Below are 16783 nucleotides of genomic sequence, written 5' to 3' on the forward strand. Positions count from 1 at the left end.
CCTAGACGTTCTGGCGGTACATGGGCCAAATGCAATGTCGGGTCCAGCTGTGGTGCAATTATGCCAGATATTTAAGGTCCCACAGACGTTCGTGATTAAGATCGGGAAGGTCATCGACATCGACATCGACCACAGACAGCAGTGTCCAGGCAATTGAGGAAATGATTAGCAGCAGTCGCATATTTTCCAACGATGGGGATCTTAACACAGCGGCTAAAGAACTGTTGCGTGACCAAGGAGCGGACATATCTTACAGTACTTGGAAGATTATTAAAACGTTCTGTCTGTTGTTTATAGACACTCCGTGATTAGGTCGAAGCTATTGCCATGTAAGTATGAGGGTCAGTTGAATAGAAACCAAAAACTCGCCACAACCAGCCTAGGAATGGTTCCATTCAAAATTAATCACCATTGCGAGACGAAGTGAACTGTTCTGTTTCGTAGAACGTGGTCGATCGCTGAGGAATCTACAACCTCACCGACACTTGCACCTCCTAGTCCGACTGAAACAGCGCCCACGCATATCCTTCTTTAGGTCGACACAGATGTGAAAAATAACTTTGAAAGATCCGGGCTGTATGTAGGATGTTGTAGCGTTTCCCAGCAAAATCGTTAAACCCCTTCATCCAATTGGCAGCGCAGGGGCGGTATTGTGCAACAGAATGATACCATCAGACAGCATTCCAACAACCCAAGGGCAATCAGCAAAGCCACCGATGGATACGTCCCACATCTCCCTCGCCAAAGAAATCTAAAGCTGTCACACAAGTTCTGAACCAAGAGAGGTGGCGCAATGGCTATCACAATAGACTCGCATTCGGGAGGACGACGGTTCAAACCTGCGTCAGGCTATCCTGATTTAGGTTTCCCTTGATTTCCCTACATCGCTTCAGGCAAATGCAGGGATGATTCCTATGAAAGGGCACGGTCGACTTCTTTTACCACCCTTCCCTACTCCGATGGGAATCCCCCGCCCCCCTCTCGCGTCGTCCAATCGGCCCCCAGTGATTCAGCTATTTGGTTGGGAAACACTGCATTCAATCGGACGATGAAGTGAAAGGCTTTGAGTAGTTATCGATCTATTAGCGGCTGACCACATTATAAGAAACTAAAATTGATGGTCTAGTCGCGTAGTGGATAAATGATTTAACGGATGTGGTGATTACTTTCGAATGGAACCACTCCATGGTCCCATCATCACGGATGACGCTCCCTTGCTGACTGTGTGTCAATAGACAGTTTTCTTCGAGGTAATTCATAACGTTCGAACACAATATATTTTCCAGAATCCTGCTGACGTTAACGATATGAGCCTGTAATTTAGTGTATTGCTCCTACTATCTTTCTTGAATATTGGTGTGACCTGTGTAATTTTCCAGTCATTGGGTACGGATCTTTCGTCGAGCGAACGCTTGTATATGATTGTTCAGTATGGAACTAACGCATCAGCATACTCCGAAAGGAACCGAATTGGTATACAGTCTGGACCAGAAGACTTGCTTTTATTAAGTGATTTATGTTACTTCACTACTCAGAAGATATTTAATTCTAATTAACTCATGTTGCCAACTGTTCTCGATTCGACTTCCGGAATATTTACTTCGTCTTCTTTTGTGAAGGCCTGTCGGAATGCTGTGTTTAGTAACTCTGCTTTGGCAGCACTGTCTTCGATAGTATCTCCATTGCTATCGCGCAGAGAAGACATTGATTGTCTCTTGCCGCTAACATACTTCACATACGACCAGAATTTCTTTGCATTTTCTGCCAGGTTTCGAGACAAGTTTCGTTTTGGAAACTGTTATAGGCATCTCGCATTGAAGTCGGCGCTAAATTTCGAGCTTCTGTAAAAGATCGCCAATCTTGGGGATTTTGCGTCTGTTTAAATTTGGCATGTTTGTTTCGTTGTTTCTGCAACAGTGTGCTAACCTGTTTTGTGTGCAAGGAGGATCAGCTCTGTTGTTTGTTAGTCTATTTGGTATAAATCTCTCTACTGCTGCCGATACTATTTCTTTGAATTTAAGCCACATTTGGTCTACATTTATTTTATTAATTTGGAACGAGTGGAGATGGTGTCTCAGGAAGGTGTCAAGTGAACCTTTATGTGCTTCTTTGAATAGGTATTTTTTCGCTTATTTTTAGGGGATTTTGGGATTACAATAATGTCTCACTATGACGGCCCTCTGTTCACTAATCTCTGAATCGGTTTTGATACTCGTTATTAACTCAGGATTATTTACTAAGATGGTATCTGTTCATTCGGACAAGTCCGAAAGAACAGATACCATCGGTGACCAAGCAGCTCGCTAGAATTTCAGGATTATTTGTTGCTAAGAGGTCAAATGTGTTTTCACAACCGTTTACTATTCTCGTGTGCTCATGAACTAACTGCTCGAAATAATTTTCAGAGAATGCGTTTAGCACAATTTCGGATGATATTTTATGCGTACCTCCGCAATTAAACGTGTATTTTCGCCAAAATATCGAGGGTAAATTAAAGTCACCACCAACGATTATTGTATGAGTCGGGTACGTGTTTGAAATCAAACTCAAGTTTTTTTTGAACCGTTTAGAAACTGTATCATCTGAATTGGGAGGCCGGTAAAAGGATCCAATTATTACTTTATTCCGGTTGCCAACAATGACCTCTGCCCATTCTAGCTCACAGGAAGTACCTACTATAATTTAGCGACAAGATAAACAACTTCTGACAGCAACAAACAGGCCTCCGCCAACCGTGCTTAGGCTATCCTTATGGAACACCGTTAGGTTCTTCGCAAAAATTTCGGCTGAGCTTATATCCCGCGTTAGCAAGCTATCAGTACCTATAACAATTTGAGCATCAGTGCTTTCTATTAGTGCTTGAAGCTCTACGACAAATTACAACTGTTATACCAATGGTTCCTGTATCTACGTTCTTCCTGTGTTTAGCCTGCACCCTTTGTGATTGAAGCCCTTCTTGTGTTTTCCTGGGGCCCTGCAACCTAAAAAACCGCCCAGTCCAAGCTACACAGCCCCCGCTACCCGCACAGCCGCCTCCTGACCTACTAATTGGTACCCGAAACCCAACCACCCTTTGGCGCAAGTCGAGGAATCTGCAGCCTACACGGTCGCAGATCAGTCTGAGCCTCTGATTCAGACCCTCCACTCGGCTCTGTACCAGAGGTCCGCAATCGGTCCTGTCGACTATGCTGCAAATGGTCAGCTCTGCTTTCATCTTGCAAGCAAGAGTGGCAGCCTTTACCACTTCTGTCAGCCTCTCGAATCCAGAGAGAATCTCTTCTGATCCAATGTGACACACATCATTGGTACCGACGTGAGCCACCACCTGCAGTTGGCTGCACCCTGTGCTCTTCATGGCATCCGGAAGGACTCTTTCCACATCTGGAATGACTACATCTGGTATGCACACGGAGTGCACATTGGTTTTTTTACCCTTCTTGTCAGCCAATTCCGTAAGGGGCCCCATAACGCGCCTAACGTTGGAGCTCCCAACTACCAATAATCCCACACTCTGCAATTGCCTAGATCTTGCAGACTGAGTGGTTTCCTCTGAAACAGGACATGCGACGGCATCTGGCTGAGCAGCAGTGTCAGCCACAGGGAGCACCTGGAACCTGCTTGTCAGACATACCGGGGAGGCCTTACGTGCGGCCGCCTGCTTCGCCACGGGGCGACTTACCACTCGACCACAGGTGAAGGGTCAGCCTCAGTGCGAGAAGTAACTGAGTTGGCCGCCGGTGAGGACCGATCGGAGGACCCTGACGTGCAGGACGTCCGTTGGATGCCCACGGCTAGCCCTCAACAGTGGTGTCCATCCACTGCAGCCTCAAACTGTGTTATCGAAGCTATCACAGCCTTAAGCTGAGAGCGAAGTGTCACCAACTCGGCTCGCATCCGCACACAACAATCGCAATCCCTGTCCATACTAAAGACTGTGGAAAACTAAACTATGAAGATACACGGACTATCGGCATGTGCTGAGCAACTCTATTGTAGACCCTGACGGAAACGCACGAACTGTGTCTAGTAATACCCAGATATTCGAAAACCTAACTACCGAAGCGCTCAGGCGAAACTAATTTGCTCCTGATTAGGAACTTGTAATATGTCACAAATTCGGTTTACTTTCCGACGCAAACGAAAACGCCACAACTGTGGTTATTATATATTAAATTTACACGCATGAAGCTCAAGAAACTAAACTATAAGAGCACACAGGTGATACTATAAAATTCGCTCCTGGTTAGGAACTCGTAAATGACACAAAAGCGGTTACTTCCCTGTTGCTGCGTCTGTCTCGGTCGGCTACTGCTGCCTGACTCATTCACCACTTCGAAGAGTAAAGCAGCATTCAATATAAGTCACTTGGCTAGAGATAAAAACTGAAGTCGCCACTTATATATGTTTCCGCTGCCTCTGAAATAGCCAAAAATAGTGTAGAAAGGAAATGTCGTAACCGGATGAGGAAAAATTCTGATAAAGAAATGTAGCCTCCGTCAGACTCAGTAGTATGGTGTTTCTCTTCCCTGTGTTAGAAACTGCTTGCAAATCGAGGAATCATTCTGCATTCAACAGACTCCAGCTCTAACTAAGTAACATTTCCAACCTACACTAACGCACAGTATTTTTTTAGGCAGTTACGTATATGAGTATGCTGACACGCTATTAAGACTTTATGTAGGGTGAAGTAATTGATTCACTCTTGCAAGTTCTGTGCCTTTAACACCTGGTTATTCTTCCTGGAATAAGGTCTACAGATCCGCGTTAATGTATTCATTTGCGCTTTAAATACCCGTTTCTGAGTCTAATGTTGATTATGACTGCTGTCCCACATTCTCCACTTCCATGCTTTCGCAGAATCGAAGTCAAAAGCTCAGAAGCAATAACTACGGCACAGTACCAGGTTCCCTTCAACGAAGGCATTTCCACACTTCATGTGATGGATAACGACGCATAATTAACCTCAGCCACTTTTTATACATTTCACAAAATGCATTCGTCCAACCTATAAATCAACATTTTCAAATGTAAGCTGCGCACAGGGTTTACCCCTTAAAACATATTTTCAGCAGTTTCCACCAATCATTGCACATATACTGAATAAGTGCGCCCTACATTGCTCTGTCTACACAGGGCTACACTTCTGGGGAGTAGAACACGTTTAAATAGTGCAAATTCGCCAATTACTTATACATCACGTGCACGGATACTGCAACCATTTTGCACTGGGACGTTTCGTTTAGCTCCATCCTTTCGTTAGGCATCCAGGGTTATCACCGACACCTTATTTAATGTGGGTAACACGTGTGACCGTAGTTCTGGTGCCAGTCGTGTCTGCGCCATACACCAGTGAATAAGACAGCACTTGTTGTTTGCTGCCGACACGATTTATATAGCTTTATGCAGTATGAACGACTATAGAAAGAGCAAAGTATCTATGTGGCTAGCTCTGAGCACTATGGGACTTAACAGCTGTGGTCATCAGTGCCCTAGAACTACTTAAACCTAACTAACCTAAGGACATCACACACATCCATGCCCGAGGCAGGATTCGAACCTGCGACCGTAGCAGTCGCGCGGTTCCGGACTGCGCGCCTAGATCCGCGAGACCACCGCGGCCGGCTATCTTTGTTACTAGCAAATTTCTGTAGCTGTAGAAAGTGTTACTAGCGTGCAGCTACCAGTGATTAACGAGGCTATCCATCTACCTGCAAGTCGGTCAACATTGCGATCACAGAGAAATCGAGAAACAACTTTGATACATGCACTGTTAGACTCGCTGAAATGTTAAACTTATATTGATCTAAGTATACCTGCGGAGCGCTCCATTATCTGTTCCGCATCTCTTTCTGAACATACAGAAACTTTTTCACGACAGGCCGGATCAGTTCGATAGTATTCAGCATCACTGGAGGAGGAGATGGCCCTGTTCTCACAACAATTAATACAGCAGCTCCGTATCCCTTGACAGAATACTGGCTGTTCCTCGATTCTCACAAGGTCGGGCATTGTGTGACCATCGCTGACGCAGACAGTTAGGATCTCAATATAGCCACCGAGCTTCACCACACTCGTCGCTGTAACAGCACTTGTCTCTGTTGCATCCAGAAGCTTTTGGTCAAGCAGCGCCACTGCCTAAGGTGGAATACCAGTCTGTTTGCTCCCACCAGATATTACTTGGACGCCACCAGGACGCCGTTATTACTACCAATATAGATGCAGAACTGCTTTCGAATGGGCATATTCTCAGGCTTGACGTGTACATGTATTCTGTTGATTATTACGCTGTTCTGTATTTGTTAAGTCAGTTTACACTGAACAGTATTTTGTGCTGTTCTGTTTTGGGCTGTTACCATAAAATGTGTTACGGACACTACAGCAACACGTTTCTTGGAAATACAGATAGGAGTGTTGAGGCAAACTCACCCCTGATGAGGAGGTTGTAACGCACAGTGCGAGGCGGGTGCGTGGACACCTGGCACTCGTAGTCGCCCTGGTCCGCAGGTCGGGAGTCCTTGACGGTGAGCCTCCAGTTGTCCGGGTACTGGAAGCTGACGGCGTACCGCTCGTCCCCAGAGTACGTCTGCCGGCCCACCGTCAGCAGCTGCAGTTCCTCAGACCCAGGACGCCGGCGCACCCACGACACCTATGGAGAGATCAGTCGTAACTGGAGATGTGTACGGCAGGAACCATAACTACCAGTGGCAGGTGGGATATACACAACTGGCATACGTCTAAAGATCCACAGCGAGTAGTTATAGTCTGTCAGAGTCACGCTGCTGCTGTACGTATGAGAGCTGAAAGAAACCCAAACGTCTGGTGACAAATGTGTAGCAGTATCAGAATGTGAAAACCATTCTTAGCTTATCTAAGAAAACAGACGATAAATTATGGATCATGGGGCGAAATCTCTGTTGAGTTTCGGTGCACACCGTCCATCGGATTATCACGTGGTCCAGTTACATTCAAGCGACCACCGCGTATGTTCGACGTCAACATCCGAAAACCACACAAAGACGGCTGGTGGCAGCACTAGCACTGGTGGGTTTATAAAGCGTGTCGGGAGTCAGGGGGGAGGGCCTGGAAAAAGTGCAGTAGTTCTCGTAATGCGGAAACCAAGCCATTTATCTCACGTTCAGAAGAATATGATCACTGGATTTCGGTCCAAGGTCACTGAAAGTTTCGAAACGGCTGTCTGTAAACAGGTCGCGTGCCCCCGTCGCTGAAGTATACCCTGCATACAAATTGCGCTATGCAAAACCGGGAATGAGGCAAGTATTGTGCACCAGGGGCCAGACACGACAGTGGTGAACGGCTGCTGCGGACATGTGTACAGGTGAATAGGCAAACAACAGTTGAGTGACTGACCACCCAGATGAACTGAGGATTTGACAGTAGTGTTTCCTCAACGGCCGTTCAGAAAACAATGCTGCGTATGGACCTCGGTGGCAGGCGTCTGGTCCATGCACACATGTTGAATGCTCTTCGTGCTGATGAAGGCTGGAATTTGCACGCCAATATCGCAGCTGAACGTCCACAGGGAGGAAAGAGGTGGCTTCTTCAGATGATGCGCTTTCTATGCTCCATAGAACAGATGGAGCAAATGGCGTTTGGCATGTAACCCGAGAAACACCCTGCAAGAATCTTCAATAGGGTCCAGGCCGAAGGTGGGAGTGTTGTGGTCTAATATCTCTGTGGCATTACTTGGTATCAACGCAAGTAAGCATATACCCTTCGGTACGATTTCCACTCCCACATGCAAATTACGTTTCGTCAGCACAGTGGTGTCCACCAGCAGAACAATGCAACGTTTCTCACAGCTCGTAATGTACGTGCATGTTTCGAAGAACACCAGGATACTTTACTGTATTCCATGGGCTATTGGACCACCAAACTCCCCGGATTCAAACCTAATCGAGAATCTTTGGGACCACTTCGATCGGGCTCTTGACGCCATGAATCCTCCATCGATAAAACTAGCGCAGCTAGTCACCTACGTCTGTTCCTTCCTGAACCTCACTGATTCTCTTTGAGCACGTCTTGCGCTGCAAAATGTGATTGTTGAGGTTTCTGACGGGTGGTCAAACTTCTGTGACTGGGCAATGTGCATGTGTCGTATATACCTCCAGGTTCAATGGACTTTGCACTGAGAACCGGATTAAGTCGATATCCTGTTTCGCGATCACTTCTACCGTGCTTGCAAGTGCGACGATTCTAAGAAGGAATTGTGTTATGGTTTTCGGCAGTGAAACATGCAACTCTGGAATACTGAATTCAGTACTTCGACATTTCCTCTGTCACGTCAGTACCATGTCTGAGAAAATGGTTAGGTAATTTTACTGATATTAAATCTGACGAAAATACTGTATCTGCGAATTTGTCATCGTATCTGTGGCCAAAATTTTTATGTCAAATTCATTGAATGTTTTTCCCATTTCCGTAGGTAATCCATAAGCCTGAATATAGTTTGAGAACGTTAATCCCTACAGCTCGAAAATATTTGCAACACATCATGTTCCACCGAGAAGAGCAACTAAAACTTCCTTCATTATACAACCAGTTTCGGTCACAGACCATCACCATGTATCATAAAATATTTACAACAGCATAGGGGGCAATATAAATTCAGAGACATCAAACAATGAAGAGCCGATGATTCGTCCTGACAAATAGTGGGTTTTGTAGCATTTGATCCAATTGATTTTATATCATTTTGTATGCTGTTGTGCGGCACTGGCCGCCGAACGAACCGATGTTAGGGTAAGTGATCGTGAAATAGGAATCCGCTCATCAGAGTAAAGACAACTGGATAATTTGCTTTGAAAAATAAAAACATAAACCATTCCAAGTGGGGCTAAGAATTAAATTTAGTTGAATTGAATCTTACTACTGAAATAATCATAGAGTTTGACTAGTGGTGCAGTATCAGTTTATGGGTCCTCATCATATCGTTCTCATATTACAAAGTTAATTGGTATATTATCGTTACTAAGGAAATCGTATAAATTTCTATAAATGGGAGTATAAACAGTGTAATTGTATTATTATTTATTTTGATTTGTGTTATTTATATGTCAGTTAAGTCAGAAACCTTCCATTTCCAACTTTAGTTCAGTGCTTCCTGCAGTAACAACTCTGCACTGAGTCACGCAATGATCGTGACGGTAACATTATTATGAGTGGGGTACAATTTTGCTTTCTGTAATTACTGGTTTGTGCATTAATGGTAACTACTGCACTGTATTTGTGTGTATTCAAAGGGAGTCTCAATGAAAGCCACTTCCACAACTAATGTTCAATTTTCTTCAACATAATATTTCAAATTAATGTGCCTAATTGGGCTGGCGACCGTTCGATTTTTCATTCGTATACAAACTTTACTACTTTCGCTATCCCCAAAGTAAAAGCCTGTTTAGTTTTTCTATTAATTACAATGTATTCAACATTCCTGCCCGATACCTTCATCCATTAGACACACTAACTCAAAATCCTCCCTGAGGTTAACATTAGTTTGTGTCAGAGCAAGTGAGGGTTATACGTGGCTCTTCCCGAGATAGAACTTAATGTTCGGTAGGTAGGGAAGAGTGACGTATAACGAAGCTAGTGGTACAAACGGTGGTCAGATTGATCTGTTTCCTCGGCTGCTTTACAGAAGACGATCGATACAGTTGTGCAACAGAGCAGGACCTCATGGAATAATGCTCCGATTCAGTAACTGGTGTCAGGACTTACTAAAAGATGAAGCACAACATCGGAAGTCACATTAAATTTGGGTTAGCTCCAGCGCGTGCTGTACGGCCTCTATTGCCCAGAAATTTGCTGTGAAGAATAGGAAAACCTGCAGAGGACCGGTTCATGGAATAGGAACTGACAGATGACCTATAACGTAATTAGATGATACGTGATGCGCATAAATTAGCAAAAACATCCGTAACAGTTTGATTATGTGGTTGGTGGTTAATTAAATATCTCGAAGTTTGCGCACTCGTTCAGCGAATGACAGACTTTAATTGAAAGAATCATAAGCGAACATTCCTTGTCACTCAGGGGCGAAAAATACAATGAAAAATGTGTTACAGCGCTATACAGTTACTTGGACTTTGTGATGTAACTAACCCTTACTGTTTAAATTTCTCTACTTATCTACTATTTCTGATGGCAAGTTCTGTAAAAGCAATGCAGTTGGCTTTTCTCGTCTGTTGTTCGCTATACAGTTCGATGACCGGTTTGATACTGATCTCCACGTTTATCCTGTAAAAGTCTCTTCATATCTACATATGGGAAACCTACTAATTTCAATTTGAACCTGCCTACTGTAGTGAAGCCTCAATTACCCTAGAAAACTTTTACAACTAACACTTCTCTTCATTATCATTTATCTATAACTTTGCAGCTCTAGTGTCTCTTTCGATACCGGTAGAATGACGCTGCTGTGGTTCCGCATAACTGGTAGGTATCTTCCCGTAAAGACAGCATTTGATTTCACAATGTGGCAATTCGATGATCTCTCAGGAACTACACCACGCAACATTTAAAGGATTACCTTTTCGAAATCTTAACTGTCCTCCGTTGTGACTCATAATCTTGAATCTTGACACGCTCGTGCATACAACCCTCCTCTATGATATAGAAAAAGCTGTGGTGTCACCCTCGAGCTCAACGAAGCTTGAAGCAGCAAGGTGTCGACAAATGAGAGAAAGAGGCCAGAGCTCAGCAGTTTATGTGGCGTACAGTTAGTTAAATGTGTCAGAAATTTCACCACGGTTCAGCCCAACGCCACCGTAGAATTGTCGGACAGCTCCTTTTACTCAAATTTCACACGTTCTTTTGACGCTTCTACGGTGGAGGTCAGAACTGTGACGCCGAGAGTAGAAATTAGCTGTACTTCATATGAGTGGCCGAGGTAAATACTCCGGACACACACCTGCTCAGAATCGATACGAAAAGGCCTCAGGGAGTAGCATAAAGGACGTTACTGATACCCCTTTCCTTGCGATGTTGATTCCCAAAAATTTCGCTGTCGGAAACGACAGTTCGCAGGACAGTGAGCAATAGGAAGACTTTCTCGGAAATGTTTGATAGTGCTATTGCCGTGACTCCTCACACCTTCTCTAATGACTCCACTGTGTGTAATACCACCCCTTTACGGCACAGTGCGATTGCAGTCTTTGCTCTGGTGTAAAAGTGGAACCGATAGGGACCTTTGAAAACCACTCGAGGAAACTGAAACGTGATCTGAAGCAGCAAAGGATGCTTATATTTCTTGAGTGCTCCTATTTCACGTCCTTCTGTGGCGTGATCACAGTGTTGTACGACAATGACACACTCTTGAACAAAACGGAAATGGGTCCGTCTAAGACCTCCAATTCGGAAAAACCCTGAGTAGTAACTTCCCCCGCCCCCCCTTTCCACGCATTTATCAAGGATTTTATAAATGTGCCTTTTCAGAGATAACTTGCGAAATAGTCGTAGGTGCCTGCAAGTACGCTCATACTTGCCACACCTCCGATGCCAGTTCCCTGTCTGCACTTGCCAAGGACTGTGTCGTTGGGTTTTTCTGTTAAGTCACATTATTAAAATTCCCAATAACTGTGGGAAAGCGCAACCCAGGGTACTGCCAAACTGGGGACTATAGTTCGCCGTTTCATTTCCTCTTGTGTCAACGTCGTTATTACGCTACACGAAGGCGTGAGCAGCCTTTGCTGCTTCACATCACGTTTAAATTTCGTAGAAGGATTTTTAATGGTCCCTAATGGTTCCAACCTTTACACAGAACAAAAATTGTAATCGCACTGCTCTGAGGGGTGCGTTCAGTGCGTTTTCCAGCCCACGACGTCCTCAGAGAAGGGTTGAAGTGTCAAGGAGTTGTCAGCAGTATTAAGGATTGTCAAGAACATCTTTCTGTTGCTCATCGCACTGCAAACTGTCGTTTCCGACCGCGAAACTATGTGGCAATCAAGTCCCAAAGAAAGGGGTGGTTTCAATGGCGCCCTTTGTACCACCCTCTGAGGCCATTCCGCCGGCCGCGGTGGTCTCGCGGTTCTAGGCGCGCAGTCCGGAACCGCGCGACTGCTACGGTCGCAGGTTCGAATCCTGCCTCGGGCATGGATGTGTGTGATGTCCTTAGGTTAGTTAGGTTTAACTAGTTCTAAGTTCTAGGGGACTGATGACCTAAGATGTTAAGTCCCATAGTGCTCAGAGCCATTTGAACCATTTTTTTGAGGCCATTCCAAGTTGATCTTGAGTGGCGGTGTGTCTGAAATCATTCCCTCTGCCTCTCGTAAGAAAAGTGTGTGATTTCAAAGCTGTGCTGCGCGATTCTGACCTTCATCGTACAGACGTCAAAAGAAGATGGAACATGCGATAAGAAGAGCTGTGAAATCCTTCCCACCATGTGAGACGTCCACGTTTGCTTGGGGCAGAAATGTGGTGAAACTTGGTGCCAATGTAACATAATTAAGCCACTTTACACGTCACATGATTTTCTGAACTCTGGACGTTTTTATCGCATGTGTTGACACTTTGCTCCTTGGAGCGAGAGGGTGAAGTCGCAAGGGGCCACGCGTCTCACCGTTACAGAGGAATGTTGTAGGCACCTTTGAGCAAAATTACAAGCTTATTCGTCGCAATGGGAGATTCTTACGGGGTTTTGAAAAAGTGATCCTTTAATTCTGTTGACCGCTGTATTTGGTTTGCTAGTGGAGGCATCCAGACCATGTCATCAGGGTTCCATATATTATACATGTTGTCAGCACTGTGTGGCAAGCTGCTGCTGTTCAGAGAACAATTTCACATTCAGCATACCAACAGACGACCTTTACTTTTATACTCACAAATGAAACTTACTATCTTTGACTGTGAAACGTCTTAATACAAACTACACATTGGATTTATCTTGTAAAGTTATGTAATTCGTCGATGTGTCTATAATTATGAACGCAAACTGTCTTCCAATATTTAACGGCTCCGCCATGCCACTTATGAAGAAGCAGATAAATATTTTGCTGCCCCAAATCACACCAAACAACTTCTCAACATAGCCCTGAAATAAAATGTTACCTCTACAATGGGAGATCTGCTTCACTGTGCAACACCGCCTGAAATACGATTGCCTATACACTTGGAAAAGCAGGCTGCTCTGCAATGCGATTGCGTTTATTTGTACACGGATGTTTTCAGCAATGACGGGAACGTGCAAATTCTGTTTCACTACAAATTTCATACTGAACTAAGAGAGCAAGTATATAGTGAAAATGTTTCATTTAGACTCTAATTTTAAGTGAATGGTTCCTTAAACGAATTTAGCGTTTACGCCATGTAGGGGCCTTCATAGAGTATAAAAACACAGTAATATAATACCAGAATTGTCCTTCAGAACTTTTTATACATGAAAAGTGTTCAAATTCTAAGGAGAAAGATACCATACAGTGGCCTCCTGAAAACATGCGTGGCGTGAAATCGAAGACCAGATCACATTGACACCGCAGCAGTTTGGATACACCGAGACACATCAATGGTTATCAGAATGACAGTCTGACTCAATGTAAAAATTACCATGATAAGCTTTGATAATACATCATGCTAAAGGTGAGGAAGCACTTATCGAACTTAATGCTTTAAAATGTTTCCAGCCCAAAAATTTCTAATCAGGAATGTGATATTAAAAGGATAACTCACAAGTTTATTATTTATCCCTAAACATATTTTAAAATATTAACTGTCGTCGCACACATTAATACTTTCAGCACACATAGGCACGCAGCGATCATGAAGTTCAAAAATGATTCAAATGTCTCTGAGCACGATGGGACTTGACATCTGAGGTCAACAGTCCCTAGACTTATAACTACTTAAACCTAACTAACCCAAGGACATCACACACATCCATGAACGAGGCAGGATTCGAACCTACGACCGTACCAGCAGCGCGGTTTCGGACTGAAGTGCCTAGAACCGCTCGGTCACAACGGACGGCCGTGGAGTTCAGTGTAGTTTAGCGGATACCAGTGTCTAAGTGTGTCCATGTGCCCGAAAAATAAGTTTCTAAGATGTATGGGCTTGGATATATGTCCTAACCTCCTCTCCTCCTCTGTCATAGTCTGTTTCCTCTCCCTCCCTTTCACCAACTCATTCTCCTTCCCTTTCTCTTGGTCCATCATCCCATCACCCATATACCTCTACATTCCCCTCCCCCCCCCCGCTAACTTCGTCCAGTCTCAGGTACCGTTTGCCGCGGAATTTGCATCCCCGCCAGACGTCATGGACGTTGAAGACCCCTAGAGGTCTCTGCACCATCGCGCCGTAAGCTGTGGCGGCGCGCGCCTCCTGGCCCACATTTAGTGTGAGGGAGCCACAGTGGAACACGTGGTTCCAGAGGCCAATAGCGGCGCCCCCGATAGAGAATTTAAGCTCCTGCCTCTCACTCAGCCAGCCATCTCCGGCGGTACTCCGCAAGGTTACCGCCCTCCGAATGTGCCATTCCAGCACTAATCGAAGTGCTAGGTTCTTCAGGTGCCAGCCAGCCAGCCAGCCAGCCAGCCGTCAGCCCAGCCCAGCCCAGCCCAGCAGCATCAGCAGCAGCAGCCAGCGGTCCCGGTCCCAGTCCCGGTCCCAGCAAGCAGCAGTGGTCCCGGCCAGCAGCAGCGGTCCAGCCGGCAGCAGCCAGCCAGTCCTCCTGCAGCAGCAGCAGCAGCAGCGTTGCAGCCAGCCCAGCAGCAGCAGCAGCAGCAACCCCGGCCCCGTCAGCGGCAGCAGCAGCAGCAGCAGCAGCAGCTGCGGCGTTCCTGCCACCCGCCGTCGCCGTCGCCGTCGTCGTCGCCAGCAGCGTGGGACTATGGTCTTCGTCCGTCTTCTTCTTCCACCATCTCCATCTTCGTCTGTCCCCAGTTTTTGTCCTTTCTTTTTCGTCCTGTGCGTTTTTGTCTCTCCCTGTCGTCATGTCAGCCCCCACCACCACTACCACCACTACCACCACTACCACCACAGCCATCGTTTATACTCCGCCGCCGCCACCACCATAACATGGTGTGCCCAGTCACACCCCCCTCTTTCCATCCCGCCTCTTCTCACTTTCCCTTCGCCCTCGCTCTTTGTCGCCCCCTCTCCAGCTTCTTCCTCCCGCTCCTCTCCCTCTGATCCTTTCCCCCCACTCCCCTGGCCTGTCACTGCCGCTCCAGCTAGGGTGGTGGCCCGTCGGGCCACTGCCCACACCCAACTCTCCCCATCGCCTTCACCATCACCGCCACCACCGTCGCTGTCGCCGTCGCCATCACCTTCACCGTCACCATCTCCGGCGCCGACTGCTGTGTCCACGTTGGGACCTGCCCCTTCCCGTCACCTCCCTATAGCTCCCTTCCCTTATATCACCACTCACCCTTCTGCCGCCATTAAACGCCCTAGTGACACCACCACCTCCTCCGCTCCCAAGAAGGCTCCGCCCCGTCCTCCCTCCCCCCCAGAATGCCATGGATGTCTCCGCGCCTGGCCCTGCTCCCTCCGCCTCCTCATCTTCCTCCTCCTCCCCCCCTCTTTATAGAAATACCTTCTCTCCCATCCTGATCCTTCCCTTCTTGAGGCCCAGAATCTCTCCCTCCTCCACCGCCAAAACTTCCCTTTTGCCCCCATCTCCTCACTCCCAGATGTGATTCCGTTCTCATCTCCTCCCCCAGCCCAACCCTCCATACTGACATCCTCTCCCGCCTCCCCATCACGCGTTTTGGCCCCAACGCCTCCCTCACCCCTGGTCCTTCTCCATCCCCTACATGCCAACCCCAACCCCACATCGCCTGCCAACCCTCACCGCCGTGATCACTCGGCTTAGTCCGACGATCACAGAGGAGGAGGTGTTGGCAGAGCTCAAGGCACATCCCACGCTGGAGTTGCGGGCTGTCCGCCTCATTTTCAACTCGGCCAGCCCCACCTGCCTTATGCGGGTTTTCTCCAAGTATGCCCCCTCCATTGACCATCTCCTGAAGGAGGGTGCCCTCCTCTTCAACCAGCGCTACAAGGTCGACCCCTCCCATTCCCCTCCTCAATCCCTGCACTGCCGGGGGTGTCTGCACTATAACGCACACCCAACAGCCGAGTGCCGCAAGGCCCCCACCTGCCCGCATTGTAGGCAAGTGCACTTCCTCCGGCAGTGCCCTAACCTTCAATCCCCTCCCTCCTGCAATACCTGCAATCTCCCCCATCCCACCTACTCCCAAAAGTGTAAAGCCCGACCCCCTCCAATCACTCCCGAACTCACCATCCCTGTCCGTCCTCTGGACGCCCCCATCCCTCTCGGAAATTCCCTTCGCCCACCCCCTACTGCTGAGGAAATCATCAGATTCCTCACCATCGTCTTTCAGAATGTTCATCCTTTTCAGCGCCCCCACACTCTCCAACAGATATCCCTCACTGCCCGTTCCATTCTCCAACTCAAAATGTATGCCACCTACTCCAACAACCAGGCCCATTTCACCTTCTCCCATTTTGAAACCCTTGTCTAAATCCCTGACATGGTGTGACAGCACCGTATCCTTTTCCGATCCCTTCCCACCAACAAGAACCTCTTCCTGCACACCATTACCACCCACCGCGTGGATGCCCTCCTCCTCAATGAAACCTTCCTCCAACCCCACCACACCATCCAAACTTCGCCCTATCTCCTCCACCGCTCCGATAATACCCTCCCGATTGCGCGTGGCGACGTTGCCATTGGTCACCACCGGCAGATCCCCGTTTGGCTCCAACCTCTCCTTCCCGACACCACCGAACACCTGATCCTTAGTCTCTTCTTGCC

The 16783-nt window shown here is 46.9% G+C and overlaps 1 protein-coding gene across 1 annotated transcript in view; it reads right to left on the reverse strand.

Annotated features, from left to right (window-relative positions):
• The window catches only part of LOC124605967, a 612100-nt gene that overhangs the window by 420699 nt on the left and 174618 nt on the right, over nt 1–16783 (reverse strand). Inside the window, exon 2 of the mRNA XM_047137931.1 lies at nt 6427–6646. Within this exon, the coding sequence (XP_046993887.1) occupies nt 6427–6646 (220 nt within the window). The remainder of the gene's footprint in view (nt 1–6426; nt 6647–16783) is intronic.

Source organism: Schistocerca americana, chromosome 3 (assembly GCF_021461395.2).
Source record: "Schistocerca americana isolate TAMUIC-IGC-003095 chromosome 3, iqSchAmer2.1, whole genome shotgun sequence".
In the NCBI taxonomy this organism is placed as follows: Eukaryota; Metazoa; Arthropoda; class Insecta; order Orthoptera; family Acrididae; genus Schistocerca; species Schistocerca americana.